Consider the following 17,405-nt stretch of genomic DNA (forward strand, 5'->3'; position numbering starts at 1 on the left):
TACCCCTACTACAGAACTGGAGTTACAGAAAAGAAACTACTCCTTCTGTGGATACAGAACTGCAACGCTCCCATGGACCTTGCCGTTTCGTTGTCCTTCTTGAGCTGCGTCAACTAGTCGTCAACTGGCGTGCCGAACAGTTGCTTTCCATTAAAAGGTGCATTTAGGATGTTGCTTTGCACTTCTGGCTTGAATACCGAAATTCTGAGCCATGCGTGTCGTCTCTCAGTCACTCCTATCATAAGCCTGCTTGATGTTTTTGCAGCATCCAATGCAGATTTTAGGCAAATGTTCGCCATGTTTTTTCCTTCTACCAGATGAGCTGCTCTGTTGGTACTGGTCTGGTAGATGCTTTAGGAGCTGCCCCACTTCATCCCAGTGTTGGTACGCGTGCCTGTTGATCAGGGCAGTGGAGTTTGCGATGCGCTAATGTATTGCCGCATTTCTCTCCACCTTTCTCCCTGTGAGATCCATCCTCCTACTCTCCTTGTCTGGAGGTGGTCCGGCATTAATGGGTACATTGGCACTCTTCCTAGCCGTTGCTGCAATTATGGAGTCTGCTGGCACTGACCCTTGGACTTATGCAGGGTCCTTTGAAGAATGTTTGTACTTCTCAGTTCTAGGGGTCACAGCTTTGCATACGACTGGCTCCTTAAAGGTCTCTCTTCCTTGATCCAGTACACTAGGCAGCATGGTCAGGAATTGGTTCCTAGTTTGTTGAGGCAGTTGAGTTTCCAGGAGGAAACATGCCTTGGGCTTCTCCTCCTCCATTTTTACTCCATAAGTCTGTGCAGCCTTCTGTACGACAATGTTGTAGATACCTATATCGTCTGAGGGCGAGGGCCTTGAAGGGCAAGTGTCTACCCCTTCTGGCGGTTCGGCATTGAGATCTTGCCATTATATGTCTTGTGCCTCAGAGGACGTTGAGTACCGGTAGGATTGAAATCTTCCTCGCCTTCTCCCTCGAAATAGTAGTCTTCGTCTCAAAGTTCCTTGACTGGTTTGGGCGTTTTCGCGTCCTAGTCGGTCCTTTCGACTTCAACCGCGAGTTTCGGCGGAATGATGTATTGGCTCCTCTTCGCGTCGAAGTATTTTTTCAGCTGTAGGATGCTTGCCATTTCGGCCTCGAGCCTCTTCTTCCTCTGCATCTCGGCGGCATATTCGGCGTTGAGGGTTGGAGCGCTTCTCTTCTGGGCCGTCGACTAGGTCGGCCCTTCTTTTCTTGGCGCCGAGGTGTCCCTTTTGAGGGCAACCTTCGACGAACTTCGTTTTTCGAGAGCTTTTGCCAATTGGGAGTCCTTTTCGAAGGATTCGCTCTGTTGACTGTCCCAGGTAACAGTTGCTTTTGTCGAAGGTTTTGGCGGCATAGCTCCCCTTCGAGGACTTCGCTTCATTTCTAAGAGCGTCGCTCAGGGCTTTAGCTTCACCCTTTCGAGAATCGCTTGCGTGTTTAGGGGTTCGACTACTCCCTTACCTCCTTAGACGACTTATGGACCTCGACCACCGTGCAGTCCTACGGTCCTTAGACTATGGTGTCCTCCTCTCCACTGGAGAGACCAAAGTCTCGGAGCGATGGAGGTGGCCCCTGGCCCTGCATGTTATGGTTTGCCCTTCTCGGCCTCTACTTTTCTCTGAGGGTCTTGGGTGTTAACGCCAAGCAGGCGTTGCAGTCTTTGCTGCTGTGGTCGAGTGGCAGGCAGAGGTTGCAGACTGGATGTCGAGCCATCTGGCGGTACTGGTTGTGGTGGCAATTGGTGCAAAACTTGAACGGTCTTTTGTCCATCCCCGCGCTCAGGGAGCCCCCTGCAAGCGCATTCTCAGTCGAACGTCGAGGTTTTGGTCGTAAAACTTCTGCCTCGTTGTTCCAGTTACCCAACCTGTATTCCGTTGTAGCTTAAAACTTGATTCGGCGATTCTTTGATTTTCCTTGATTCCTCTCCCAAAACTAACTCTTCGGAAATGATCTAGACCCAACGGCGGAAAAAAAAACTGAAGATGGTGACCAAAGGTGGGAGCTTCCGGAGGAAGCACGTCGACGTCACAAAGGACACCAAATGGTGGTATGTCTATGCCCACCTGGGCCACGAAAAAATGAGAGAATTCCGGACCCAACCACTAGATAAGGGAATAATGCACAGCATAGTGAATCCAGAAAGATTCATGCTGCAAAACTTGAGGATGAAGTTCCCACTTGTGGATTTGCTGCCGCTGCCTGATGAGGTCAGCAATCTGATTGTTTACTCCCAGAAGGTGTTCAACTAGGAGATACATTTTGTGGTGTATGGCCCATTTCCAAATGGCTTGAGCTAGGTTGGTGAGAGTATGTGTCCCTCTGTTTTTGTATATAGTACATAGCGGTCATGTTGTCTAGAAGGTGAATTTGAAATGCTTTGAGCACTAGAAACACTTCTAGCAGCTCTAGATGATTTGTGTGGAGAGCCTTTTGGTTTTCACTCCACAAGCCTTGAATAGTGAGATTCTGGAGATGAGCTCCCCAACAAGTGAGTGACGCGTCTACTGTTAGTACGGTCTTTGGAACAGGGTCTATGAAGGGCCACCCTTTTGATAAATTTTGTAGGTTCCACCATTGCAGAGAGCGATGGGTACGGCCGTTTACCAACACTAGATCGGATAAATGACCCTGCAACTGGTTCCACTGACTTGCTATGCATTCCTGGAGGGGACACATATGATGCCTTGCATGGGGGACAATCATGATACAAGAGGCCATCATTCCCAGCAGTTGCATATACACTCGAGCTGGTAGTGAGTGGGTGGGCTGAAATGGAGCGACTAGAACCGGAATATCGTGAATTCTGGCTGCATTGGTAAAAGCCAGAGCTTTTTGAGTATCTAAAGTGGCTCCTAGATAGGTTTGTGTGTTGGAAGGTTGGAGATTAAACTAACATCTTGACTGTAAACCCCAGTTGATGCAGTAACTGTAGTGTTATGTGAGTGTGCTGGAGACACTTTATGCAAGTTCTAGCTTTGATGAGCCAGTCGTCTAAGTACAGGAAGACATGTACGTGTTGTCTTCGCAGGCGAGCAGCGACTGCCAGGCATTTGGTAAATACTCTGGGAGCAGGGGTGACTCCAAATAGGAGCACTTTGAACTGGTAATGCTGCCCCGCTACCACAAAGCTGAGATTTTCGCTGACCGGGATGCATTAGAATGTGGAAAAATGTGTCTTGTAAGTCTAGAGTAGACAAAGTCACCTTGCTGTAGAAGAGCACTTGTGTCACCATGTGAGAAGTTTCTGATTGTATGTAGTGATTTAACTCAGAGGTCTAAAATGGGTCTGAGAGTGTGTCATCCTTTTTGGGTATTAGAAAGTACAGGGAGTATACACCCGACCCCTGATATTGTAGTGAGACGGGCTCTAGGGCTCCCTTTAAAAGGAAAGAAAACCTGTTTGAGGACGTGTATATGATTCGGTGACATTTATGCAGGGGAATGTTTGGAGGATTGTTGGTAAGCTCCAGGCAATAACCAGATTGGATATTCCTAGCAAGCATTTGTCTGTAGTTATTGATTGCCAGAAAGGGAGGAACTGTGAAAGATGTTCCCCGACAGGTGTTGAATGATCTGGGGAATCATAGGCATGTCACGGTTTTTTATTTGAGGGGGAGGTGTGTGTTGTGGAACCTCTACCTCTACTCTTGCCATTGTTGCCACTGTAGCCTCCTCTAAAGAAGCCTTTGGAAGAAGAGGGCTGATTGTTGCCTTTGTATGGTGTGGAGGCAGTGTCTGAAGAGATATTTCTGGACCCCCCCTCATCCCCACGATAGAAGGTGCATCAAAACGACCCATGGTTGGAAGGGGACTGTAGGACTCCCATAGATTTTGCTGTGTCTGTGTCCTTTTCATTTTCTCTAAGGACGTGTCTACTACAGGACCAAAGAGATGTTTGTTGAATGGGGTGTTAAGAATGGGAGCCTGAACTTCGGGTTTAAAACCTAAAATTGTTAACCATGCGTGTCTTCTTAGTAACACACTGGTATGGACGGCTCTACGGAGGGAGTGCTTGCGACAGCCGTGAATACAAGTACGAACAGGGTCGTTAAATAGGTCATCCACATGTCTTAACATACCTTTGAGCATAGGAGTGTGTGAGAGGTTCTTTAGGAACTACTAAGGGGTTCAAGGAGGAAATCCTCCTCTAGGGACTCCTTATGTAATTGGAACCCATGATATTCAGCAGCTCGACTTAGCAGCTGTATATAGCCTACATTATCATCTGGTGGAGAAGGCATGGTAGGATAAAGGTCAGGATCATTATCTCTGGAAGAATCTGTATTATAATCCTTCCAGGGGTCTGCAGGTGAAGGATCATTGCCCCCATCCCCATCATCCTGATCATCAGGCGTTTGTGGTTGTGGCGAATCAGTAGGAGTAATTAGTAAATGCTGTGTTTGTGCGGAAAGAGGTGATAGAGGAGGAGTACCAACTTATTTTCTTTTAAAAGGAATGTGATAATTGTCCTCGGACCCAGATTCGCATTTATGTGGCAATTTGGTCGCAACATGGCGAGTTTTTGGATCAATATAAAATTTTTTAATTTTAGGTTCGGTTTCAAAGGAGGGGCATCAAAATGGGACTACTGTGGTGGTTGAGAAGAATCTTTATGTTTCGGTGCCAAGGTAGTCAGTGTCTTTGGTGCTGAAGATTTCAGAATCGAAGACTGTTTCAATGTCAAAGGAGTTGGGCCAGAGTCTGGTTTCGACTTCGAACCCGAAGGTTTTGGCTCAGTGCATGACTCGATCCGAAGACCGAAGGATTTAGCTCGTGTTTCAGTGCCGAGCTGGAAGACGGGGGTTGGAAACATTTTCTCTGTGTTGAGGGTAAGTGGATTGCGCATTGAGGGGAACCTGAGAAACTGTTTCGAAGCAGAGTGCAGCAATTCACATCCGAACCCGATGGTGGGAAAAAACAATCTAACAATCGGGTCGATGCACACGGCTCTATCACCGAAAGGAGGAGTCACCTACCTCATGACTGGAAAGACTTCTTCGAAGAAAAACAACCTGCAAACATACGGACCCAACACTAGTTGGCAGAAGTATGCAAAGTGATCGAGAGCTCATATGACTCAAACATTAAGTTATCAGTTTACCAGTAAGTACTTGGTTGTGGGAGTTGCGTTTCTGGGATTAGAACCAGGGTTCCCCCAGGGTCAAGAATGCACTCTCAAAGCACCCTTGGCTGCACTAGGGCAGCAGGGTCCAGAGTGCGGAAGCCCAATTTATCCAAAGGGGGATAGGTGGCCTCCAGTTGGTGGCTACTTACGGGCAGGCCACTTGGTTGTGGGAGCAAAGCTCCTGGTGTTAGGCTCAGGACAAAGGGGGATCAGAGTTCGCACCTAAAGTACACAAGCAGCAGCGGCTAGTTTTGGGTGCCCTGCTGGTCTTAATGGAGATTCTCCTGTTTCAACAAAGACTGCAGGCTCGGGGACGAAGATCTTCTGGAGGTGACCACCGGTTGGAGAGGTAAGTAGGGATTCCAGGGGATGCTGGAACACCGTCGGTTGGGCCAACCAAGGCCGTGGGACTTTGGGTGCAGGGGTGTCTTTAGGCTTCGGGTTTCTCTTACCAGCTCCCTTTGCGGTCGGGGGATCTTCCAGAGAGGCTACAGACTTCGCTGGGAGATTCGAGGCAGGTCAGAGATCAGCAGATCTTAGGTCAGGATTGCAGGGGAACCTGCTTGTGGTGTTGGGCCACTCAAACTCAGGCCGCGGGAGCAGAGTGGTGCGGATTAGGCCGGAGCCTGTCTGTGGGTGAACAAATCTGGTGTTCACGGGAGACAAAGTACTTTCGAAACACCCTGAATATATTATATATACCTTCAGCAGCTTCATTCCAATTATTTTCTGGGAGAAAAATGAAAGTAGTCCCTAGGTCAGGGGTCCATCCGACCCACAAAAAAAATTGTGGGGAGCGAGGCCAATGGTCAATAGTGGGGAGCTGCGGGTCGAAAAAGTTTAGGAACCACTGTCCTATAGCAAAGGATGGGCCTCTCCGGCACAGAGCTAAAATAGTTAGCCTCTTTCCTATACAACAGGTCTTAGCGCTGGCTCCATCCCGCTGGGCGTTCCCCAAGGGTCTATCCTCTCCCAGACATTGTTCAAACTCTACATGGAGCCCCTAACTGATATCCTTAAAGGCTCCCTCACCTACCATATAAATGCTGACGACAACTCTACATGAGAATTACCTACCCAGAGGACATCCATACCCTCAATTACACCCTAGCAATAGCTCAATGGCCACTGTATACCATTCACTCTTTTTACTGTTACTTTATATTTTATATACTCTATGTACCTCATGTCCCGATGCTTTTTCTGAGGCACTATGATACCTTCCGGTCAAGTACGCGCTACATAATTGTTTTTGTGGTGGTGCTTATTCTGTAAGGTGATCCGACACCCTCGGGTCATGTTCCGGCTATATAAAACTCAAATAAATAAATTGTATTGTGCCATCAAGTTAAGTCACTCCCTGTATATTCGATGCTGGGATGCACTCAAAGGGTCAGTAATTGAGATAAAGACAGTATGCGGCTATGAACTACATGCATGGCTCCGGCTTCACAGTTTCTGAGAACAGCTTTGACAGACACATTCATGTACCAGTGGGTGCAAGGTGCCCACTGTTTGGGAATGGAAAGCTACAGAATGCTGGCCATTAACATTTAAAGAGCACTGGGAGTAGTAATAGAACCATTAGAACGCTGCTGCTGTAATGGAACTAAAAACTGCACTCCTGTGCTCATATCACTACTCATTCTTGATTTGTAGGCAAGAAAAAGGACAGCAAGTGAAAAATGGCACTTGGGAATCCATTCTATAGGAATGGTATGACATACACTAACATTTTTTAAGGTAGTTTCATTTTACAACATGGGACACAATGCTAAGACTACTCTTGAATTTCAAAGCAGAAAAAGATTTATAAAAAAATATTTTTCAGTAAGTGAGACAGGAGCACAAAGCAGGACTCCTCAGACCAAGGACACTTCTTACATACAATAAGAGATTGAGGAGCAAATTAAGGTTTAGGCAAAGCTTACATATACGTCCAACTGAATGGGCAGGTTGCGGGGCACAAGTGAGTGCCACTGGCCTTAGAGCAAGAAAGGATGGTTCTAAAGAGCAGGATTCACATTCTACCAGAACACAATGGGTTCAACTGCAATAGTACGTTTTTAAAAGGTTGGAAGCAAGAGACAGAAAAAGTGGATTCCAAAGTCAGAGATTGAATGGGTTGGGACCAAGGAAAGAGATCATAATAAGTATGAGAATATAAACAGAAGGATCCAGCAATTTAGTAACAAATGCTGGGGGAACTGAACATTGCAGACATACACAGAAAAACAGACCAGCACTCACCTCTCTCAAAACTCACCTACGGAGCTGAAATTGAAAAGTGGGGGCAAATCTCTCCCATTCGGTAAGCGTGCAGCAGGGTCCCGTAACTCGTCAAAGAAATTGTGTGCACAAGCTTCTAGAGGAGAAAGGCGGGTGACAGGGGTGTACTCCAGCAGACGGCTGCACAATGCAATAGCCTCTGGAGGTGTTCGCGGTTTAAAAACCTGCAAGAAGTGATAGGCCGTAATGAGATGGAGAATGACTGCCAGAAAACAACCAAACATTCTGATATAGCACAAAGCATACCAAAAATTGAAGAGTAAATTAAAAATTGATGATTGATTGTACCCTCTGGGTGAACTAAACCAGTAGGGCTTAAGTTCTGGTTAACTGTCAGCTGAAACCAAAGAGAACCTCCAGTGTACTCAGACTTTCAAATCTACAGGAAAAAGCTCAGATAGCATATACACATAGTAAGAAGAACACAGTTCAAACAATGACCCGTTGGCAAAAAACAGAACTTACCTCAGACGGCACAGTTAGAGCAAAGTTACCCATATAAACAGGACGTAGACAGCTCAGTTATTTCACGGAGTTCGCTAAAATTCACTCAGACATGATACAATAATTATAAGAGGAACAATACATAGCAGGCCAAACACAGCAGATAAAATTACAGATCTCATACTGCTCTAGTGGCGAAACACCACCCAAGAATTGTTATAAGCGCCCCAGGGCAGTCAGTGGTTAATGGGCAGCATCGGTCGCGGGTAATTTCATTTGCCACTGGAGACTCTGGGTCGCAACGATAATGCAATTGCATACCCAATTAATTCCCTTTGGAAAAATGACTGCAGGGGTAGAGAATTTCAGCAGTTGACGCTTACTCTAGCAAGAGGTGGATAAGAATATTCAAGAGCCAGCAAGGGTATGAACTAAGTCTATGGTTACCTGCAGATTTAATAATGCTGTTAAACTATGCAGTCTTCACTGGTCATCAGGTTTACTACATTTTTTGAGTGCTCTGCAGTCAAAACCGAGTTGGCGGACCAGCCTGGTTTCTTTGCTGTCCTGAGCCAGCGTGCCAAAGCGGTCAGCATAAACAGTTCAAAAGTCACTAAAATCCAAACTAAGGTTTCAAAAGGACAGTTAATACGTTTAAGTGCCTACTTAACTAAGACTGGAATAAATCAAAGAAATGCATAGTCATAAAAACAAAAAAATCCATAAATTAAAGGAAACTGAAAATGTTAGGAGTAGTAGTAACTTTATTTCGATACAGTACGTATCATAAAAGCAGTACAATCATTAATAAAAACAGTACAGAATATACAGTATAATGCTTTAAGATTCAAAGGATAAAAGCGTTAAAAACAAGTGTGCAGATAATAATAACCTTTTCCATATATACACCAGCATGAAAATTAGTTTTATCAAGGGACACTTTACTGAGGCAGCAACAACCTTGAAGTTCTTAAGCGCCAAGCCCAACCTAAGAATTTCGCCATGCAACATGCAAAAAACGGGCGTGCATCTGAGCGCAATATGCGTAGGGCTTCAACATGGGACCTTGTTCCCAAAGTCTTACACAGGGGCTTCAGCCATTTCGATCTTGGCGCTGCATAAATTCCACACTCAAACAAAAAATGGGCGACAGATTCGACCTTTGTATCACAAAACGGGCAATAAGGAAGCGTTTGGTGCGGAGGGTTCCAAGAGGAAGTGAATAGTCCTAAAGGGAGCACACCCACCCTAAACTTAAAATACAGCGATCTGTCTCCAGAGTTATGAATTTGGTCCAGATAGGGTTCCCTATAAGGTAAAGTAAGGCCAAAACAACAAAAACCCCTACAAGAGGAACTGGAGAGGAGAATTTTTTTTAAGATGCAAGTGGGAACAGCACCAAAAAGCACAAAGTGCCAACAATAGTTTATGGAAGCCGTATGGATGAAACACTGGGCCACTTTACATCTAGACTGATATGCTATTTCAAGTCCATATATTTTTGTTGGTTCTGATACTATAAAGTTTGATGTTGTCAGTTTTTTTGTTGCTATTTAAAAGATACATGTGGGGGTACGCAACTTTAATATTGTGCGTTTGTGCTATGCTGCCTGTGGTTTTACATTTCCACAGTGAGGTGTAAATGCGACTATTTCACCCAGTGATACCACAAGCTGTATTCTGTAAACTCTTAAACATCTGTACACAGTACACTAACTACAAATGTTCTCAGATGGTTTTTCAGTAATATGCTTTGGACATGCTATGTTACAATAGTGCCCATCACCTAGATAGCCCTAGAGGTGAGTGTCACGCTTTACAAAAGCAGTTTGTGATAACTATAGATTCTTGCTACTCACAATCTGTCAACACCATCCTATACTGTTGACCGCCAAGTGCTGTTAAATCGACAGGATGGCTTTAGTATTGGAGATACCGCACTGTTGGTTTCAGAGCTTTCTAGATTATAGGCTCATTCAAGTTGAGCTAGATCCTTATTTGTCCAAATGTAGAATCTTATCCTGTGTAATTCTTCATAGGACCATTCTTCCAACCTGTAGATGGTGCTGTTGGCCCAGATTTAGTCTTTTGGATTAATTGCCTCAGATATTTGCAACTAATGGTTATCCTAGCACAAGTGCCAAAACCCCGCAGGAATCCTTATCCAATGAGCATTGTTGGATGAAGAAAACTGGATAAAATTGGGTAAAAGTAAATAGGGCGGGGGGGGGATAGAACCCCTATCCCTTTAGACAGATGTTGGTATGGAATTAAATTTTCTGGCCGCCATCGATGGGCCAGAAACCCAATGCTGTCCATAGTGTAGAGAACAAACTGCAACCAGTCCAACAAGCATTTGCAATGCAATAGGTCTCGCATTAGGAACGTTTGAGCTATTGGTATTGTAAATGACAATTTTTTTTATTTAGGTTTTGTTTTTGAAAATAGCTAAATTAATAGCTTTGTCATTTACAATGCCAATAGTTATAACTTTTGCATATGTGACACCTACAGCATTTGTAATGAAATATGTGTTGTATTTACATGACTTACATGTATTGATATTACAAATAACAATGGCTTTTAATTTTTAGAAATAATTAATACTTAAATACACCTAATCCACCCCCTCCTCTCACATCTCCACCCCCCTCCTCTCACATCTCCACCCCCCTCCTCTCACATCTCCACCCCCCCTCCTCTCACCTCATATCTTCACCCCCCACACCTAGTCCCCCTTTCCCCTCTCTCATCGCCACCCCCCTTCCTCTCACACCTGACCACCTCCTCATTTCAAACCTACCTCCCCTCGATTCCCCCCTCCTCCCACACCACTTCCTGTCCCCCCTCCTCCCTTACCACTTATTTTTTATTTACTTATTTATGCGTTTTTATATAGCGCAGACTTTTTATATAGCATGGACGGACCTCCTCTCCCTCCACCGCCCTCACCCCCTCTACACCCACCTCTAACACATACCCAACACTATCCACCTCCGCCCCATACTCTTTCCACGCCTTGATCAGTCCTCACACCGAACAGAGTCAAATCTCCTCCACATATACCTCGCTCCACCATCCCCACCACTACCGTCCCCAACTCCACTCTGGACATAATTATACCCACCCTTCTCCAAATTAAAGATGAGCTACAAACCTTCAAAGAACTATTTACTAATCAACCTAGACATTCCTCTCCACCTGATACCTTTTTATACCGCGAACCCTCCATCCCACCCACACACACACACAAACACAGCCCTCCTCACTGGGCCTCTATCCCTGCCTACAACTCATCTACCCGACCCATCCGATGCATCAATCCAGTGACACGCTATGACATACGTGCCCTGCTACACTGCTCCGATACCGCCCCCATGGCCCACACACCTCCCCATCACTACTATCCATTCCAACCCTCACAGGCCCCCCACACAAAATAATAGAGGCACCATCTCTAACAATCTTACTAAAATCGCCCTCACTTTGGACCCCTCCGCCTCCCTCATCACCCCAAGGCTCAAATGCACATTACTTAACTGCAGATCTGCCCCCAGGTACGCATCCGACATAGTCGACCTCATTATCGCACGGGACCTTGACCTTATACTCACCGAAACCTGGCTAACAGAATCCTCCTCCCCCTCATGGACATTCTAGTTCCCAATATAAAATCAGATTAGAAAGGGCCGACAGGACAGTAGGTGGAATAGCATGTATCCACCGAAGTAATCTTTCAGTAACCAGAGCTATCTCCCCTACATTCTCCTCTTGTGAACACATCTGCCTCGACGTCAGTGATGGCAATCCAGTATGTTCTCTACACACTATTTACCACCCTCCAGGAGACAACCTCACCTTTACTGAACACCTCATGGACATGATCACGACGAACTCTGGTTGACAAAATACACAAATATTCCTTGGCGATTTCAACCTGCACAGTAATGATCACAACGACGCGGTGGTCAACAGTCTCAAAAACTTCAACACCTTAGACCTCACCCAAATCTGCAACAGCCCCACTCACGACAAAGGCTCTATCCTTGACCTCATCATTTCCAAAGGTGACGCCACCCAACTAGACTCAATCCAACCCTGTGATTGGTCTGACCACCACATTATCACATTCTTCATCAAAGAACATGTGAAACTTTGCCCAGCTCAATCCACCAAACCCAAGACCTGGAAAAGAGACCTGAAGAAACTTTACCCCATCTTTTCACCCTCTCCCAATTACAACATTCTCCTACCCCCCCCACAGGCAACAATGTGTTCAGGCTCTCACCGATCACTACCTCAAGACTATGACAACGATAGTCAACGATGTTGCCCTCCCTTCAGTTAAAGAGAGTCTTCTCCAAAATCTCTAAACTATGGTACGACGGCACGCTTAACGACGATAGACGAGCTTTGAGACAAGCGGAACGTATGTGGAGATTTACCCCGTCAACTATGCACCTCAATACACTCAAGAACAAGCATTTGCAATGGTCTCGGCATCATTAAAGGTAGAGCTATTGGCATTGCTCATGACATTTTTTTTTCTTTAAATCAAAAGATTCTGCACTCTGCACTCACTACACCTGTCCCTTTAGTCTAACTAAATATAATCTCCGATACCAATATGCCCGTGGTTAGTTGCTTAAAATCGGCAGTTAGAAGTATCCATTAAAAATATCCGTTTTAGGTGTTACTTACTAGACAGATGGCTGCTAAAAGTATTGATCCCAAATATTCCAACTGTATCAATTTCTCCACCCAGAGCAGCACTGCCCGCTCACCTCATGCCACTGGTGGCTTGGTTTGTTACTCAGCTTTTAAACTATTCCAGTAGAATGCACGATGGGATATTTGCAATCTAAAAAATGAACTCAATCATCACGCTGCTTCCCCCACTCAATTCTTTAATTTCTTAAATGTATTCTATAGATAAAGCAGTCCTTTTTGGCTCTTTTTCCGCCGCACTGGCAAAGCTAACAATGCATTTGTTAATGTAAAATTGAGTTTGTACATGGGGCGCATGTAAACTGCATTTGTGAATGCCTTTATATGCATTGACCCTTTAAACCCGACCTACTGACTTTGCCAATGCAAACCGAGCCGACAGCGGCCCAGCAGACAGACGGGCTTGCAGGCGAAACCTATCGTGGGGCGGGACTGAGAAAACGAAACCTATCGTGGGGCGGGACTTCCGTTTTGTGAAGCCCGCGCCCACGGAGTGCCTGGAGGAGCACCGAGGGAGAGCCCCGCGGTCGGAGGCTGCACAAGTCCGGAGGGCCTTTGACCGGTGAGCGGAGCGGAAGGGGGGAGCGGGGGGGGGGGCGGGTGAGAATGCCTGTATGTCTGCGTGTCCGGCGGGGCGGGGAGAGAATGCCTGTATGTCTGCGTGTGTGTGTGCGCGACGGCAGAGGGGAGGGGTGGGGGGGCCGGATGCGACGGCGGAGGGGTGGGGGGGATGCACGTGTGTGTGTGTGTGTGTATGCATGCGACGCCGGGGGTGGGTTCGCTGTATGTGTGGGTGCGTGCGTGCATGAGCGCTCGTGTGTGTGTGTGTCTGTCGCTGTTTCTGCGCATGCGCGTGTGGTGTTGCTGCTTCCCAGGAGACAGCAGCTGAGCGCGTTCGCGAGCGCGTGGCCAGCGGAAATCGCCTCCTTGAAGAGGCAATGCGCGTGGCCAAGGCTGTCTCCTGGGAAGCATAGTCCCTGACAAAAGATCTCCGGCGGAGACGCGCTTCGCGCGTTGACGCCGAGACCTAAAAAAGAAATGCTTACTTCAGGAAAATCAAAAGATCGAAAGCCGACTACTTTAATCATCAACTAGACCAAGCAAAAAACAGACCAAAGAAACTTTGAACTAATCAAATCTCAATCCAAGGAAGAACCACAACGACTACCTAACATTTCCAGCACTCTATCATGTGAAGAATTCTCTACCTTCTTCTATCTAAAACAGTCAACATCAAGAACCATCTCCACACGGATCTAAACCTATACTCCAGCACCCACAGCATAACACCCAGCAAACTAAAAGGAATATGCTACTTACCAGTATGCATCTGTTCGAGGCATGTGGGCTGCTCAATTCATATCTGTGCATAGAATGTATAGCAGTCTCTCCCTTAGCGGTGGCTACCTGTGCCAGCTGCAGCAGTCTGAAACAGTTTTTAGAACAGCCTGTCCTACAGCAGCTTGCTGTTTGGAATGTACATCTACACAATAGTGTTTTGCGAAAGTATGTATGGTAGTACATGTGGCTACTTTACTTATTTCCTCTAGAGGAATGTTTCCTAGGAAAGCCAAGGAACCCCCCATTTTGCAAGTAGAATGCGCTTTTGCGTTTTGCCTTAAGATAACATATTTGGATGCACTTAACTATCCATCTGGCTAACCCAGATTTAGAAATGGGGTTGCCTTTGTGTTGTGGTGAAAGCAACAAACAACTGTTTTGCCTTTCTGAAATATTTTGTCCTGTCTATGTAGTATAGGAGAGCCCTCTTAACATCTAGTGTGTGTAGAGCCCTTTCAGGTACCGACTGTGGATTTCGGAAGAACACTGGTAGTTCTATTGTTTGATTGATGTGGAAGTGGGATACCATTTTAGGCATACATTTTGGGTTTGTCCTAAGCACGACCCTATTAGCGTGAATTTGGAAGAATGGCTCTTGAATAGTTAGGGCTTGCAGCTCGCTAACTCTTCTAAGCGAAGTAATCACTACGAGAAAGGCCACCTTCCATGTTAAAAATTGTATTTCACACGAGTGTAAAGGTTCAAAAGGTGGTCCCATTAGTCAACAACGTTTAGGTTCCAGACAGGTGAAGGTGGGTGTCTTGGGGGGATCACTCGTTTGAGTCCCCTCCATGAATGCTTTAATTGCAGGCACTCTGAATAGCGAAAGGTGTTGCCTGTTCTGAAGGTAAGCTGCTATGGCAGCTAAGTGTATCCTTATGGAGGTATAGGCTAGATTGCAGCGGTGTAGGTGCAAAAGATAGCATATGATATTTTGAGTTGATGCGCTTAGTGGGTTTATGTCATTGTTGTTACAGTAAATGGCAAAACGTTTCCACGTTGCCGCATAGCATGCTCTTGTGGTAGGTCTTCTTGCCTCTTTGATAATGTTCATGCAGTCAGGAGGTAAGTTTAGGTAGCCAAACTATGACTTCAGGAGCCAGATTGCAAGGTTCAGCTGCTGCGGATCTGGGTGCTGAATGCCTCCATGGCTCTGCGTTAAGAGACTTGGTGTTAGTTTTAGTCTTTGATGAGGCACCACGGAAAGTTCTAGGAACGTGGTGTACCACGGTTGCCTCGCCCATGTTGGAGCAACCAGGATGAGTGTCATTGAGTGCTGGCGCAGTTTGCGTGCCAGTAGCGGTATCAACGGTGCTGGTGGAAAAGCGTAGGCAAATTTGCCTGACCAGTTCATCCATATCGCATTGCCCTGGGACTGCGGGTGTGGGAACCTTGCGGCGAAGTACCGGCATTTTGCGTTTTGTTTTGTGGCGAACAGGTCTATCTCTGGTTGTCCCCACTGTTGGAAGTATGGTTGAAGCACTGTGGGATGAATCTCCCACTCGTGCATCTGTTGGCGGTGTCTGCTGAGCAGATCCGCTATTTGATTGTCCTTGCCTGGGAGGTGTTCTGCCATGAGAAAAATGTTTCTTTGAATGGCCCACTTCCACATACTTTGAGCTAGATGTGAGAGCTGTGGAGAGTGTGTTCCTCCCTGTTTCTGTAGGGTAGTACATCGCAGTCATGTTGTCCGTCCGGATCAACACGTTCTTGTTGCACAGATGTACTTTGAAAGCTTTCATTGCCATAAACATTGCCATCAGCTCCAGTAGGTTGATGTGCATTTTCTTCTGTTGCGTGGTCCATAAGCCCTGCACTGTGTGGTGGAGGACGTGGGCTCCCCACCCTATTAGGGATGCGTCCATCGTCAAGACTATTTGTGGTACAGGCTCTTGGAACGGTCGTCCATTGCAAAGGTTTTGTGGATTCCACCAATTCAGAGAGTTGTATGCACGACTTGTCACCAACACTAGGTCGTTCAATTGTCCTGGAGCCTGGTTCCACTAACATGCTAGGCACTCCTGCAGCAGACGCATGTGAAGTCCTGCGTGAGGGACAATGAAAATGCATGAGGCCATCATGCCTATTAGTTGCATAAACACTCGGGCTGGGAGCGGGTGTTGAGGCCTGAACCTTTGGATTAGCGTCTGAATGCGGTTTATTCTGACAGAATTTGGCTGTGCTTTCCCTGCCAGTGTCTCTATAGTTGCTCCCAGGTACTGTTGTACGTGGGCAGGCTGAAGATGGGACTTTGGGTAGTTCAGCGAGAAACCTAAACTGTGCAGGAGGTGAATAGTGCATGACATGTGGCTGGCACAATGCTGGGCTGACTGTGCTTGTATCAGCCAGTCGTCCAGATATGAATAGACATGAATATGCGGTCTTCTCAGATGTGCAGCTACTGTCGCTAGGCACTTGGTAAATACTCTTGGGGCTGTTGTCACCCCGAAAGGAAGGACTTTGAATTGGTAGTGCTGATTTTGTATTGTAAACCGGAGATATTTCCTGTGTGCTGGGTGTACTGGTATATGGAAATATGCGTCTTTGAGGTCTAGTGTTGCGAGGAAGTCTCCTTGACGCAACAGTGGTAATACCTGCTGTAGAGTGAGCATGTGGAAATGCTCTGATAAAATGTACTGATTTAGGGGCCTGGGGTCCAAAATTGGCCTGAGAGACCCGTCCTTCGGGATTAGGAAGTACAGCGAGTACACCCCTGTACCCTGGTGTTTTAAGGGTACTAGTTCTATGGCCTCCTTTTGTAGCATGCTGATGACTCCTTGCTGCAATAAGTGTAGGTGTTCTGCGGACATAGGACGGTGTCTTGGAGGTATGTTGGGTGGTGTGGAGATTAATTCTAGGCAATAGCCATGCTGGATAATTTGCCTCACCCATCTGTCTGTAGTTGTGTTTTCCCAGACTTGCAGGAACTGTTGTAATCTTCCCCCGACCGGTGTTACATGGTCTGGGGGTAGTGACAAGAAGTCACTGTTTGGTATTGGTAGAGGATCTGGTGGTGTTCTTCCCTCGTCCTCTACCCTTGCTGTTATTGCCACGGTATCCACCTCTACTGTTCTTGTTGTAGGTGTTTTGCGTGTTCCCCTTGTTGTATGAGGTTTGCTGTGTTGAGCCTTCTCTTGCAGCTCCTCTGTTGGCTGAGCGACGAAAGGAGCCGCCTCTGTATTGTTGTGACTGCAAGGCTCCCATTGACTTGGCTGTCTCTGTATCTTTCTTAATTTTGTCCAATATCGTGTCCACATTAGGACCAAATAAATAATCAGGGTTTACAGGTTGATTGAGTAAAGTGCCCTGAACCTCATTTTTAAACCCAGATATGCGTAGCCACGCATGTCGTCTAAGCATGACACCGGTATTGATAGCCCTGGCTGCTGTGTCTGCTGCGTCTTGCGCACACTTGATGGAGGCGTTAGATATTAACTTTCCCTCCTGTACTAGGAACTCTGCCTG

At 46.4% G+C, this 17,405-nt stretch overlaps 1 protein-coding gene across 3 annotated transcripts in view; it reads right to left on the reverse strand.

Annotated features, from left to right (window-relative positions):
- GSK3A (glycogen synthase kinase 3 alpha) overlaps nucleotides 1-17,405 on the reverse strand; it is a 325,630-nt gene that overhangs the window by 177,684 nt on the left and 130,541 nt on the right. For all 3 annotated transcript variants that reach the window (XM_086933047.1, XM_086933045.1, XM_086933046.1), the window contains exon 9: nucleotides 7,405-7,591. In XM_086933047.1, coding sequence (XP_086789173.1) covers nucleotides 7,405-7,591 — 187 coding nt within the window. The remainder of the gene's footprint in view (nucleotides 1-7,404; nucleotides 7,592-17,405) is intronic.

Source organism: Lissotriton vulgaris, chromosome 7 (genome assembly GCF_964263255.1).
Source record: "Lissotriton vulgaris chromosome 7, aLisVul1.2, whole genome shotgun sequence".
NCBI classification, from domain to species: Eukaryota; Metazoa; Chordata; class Amphibia; order Caudata; family Salamandridae; genus Lissotriton; species Lissotriton vulgaris.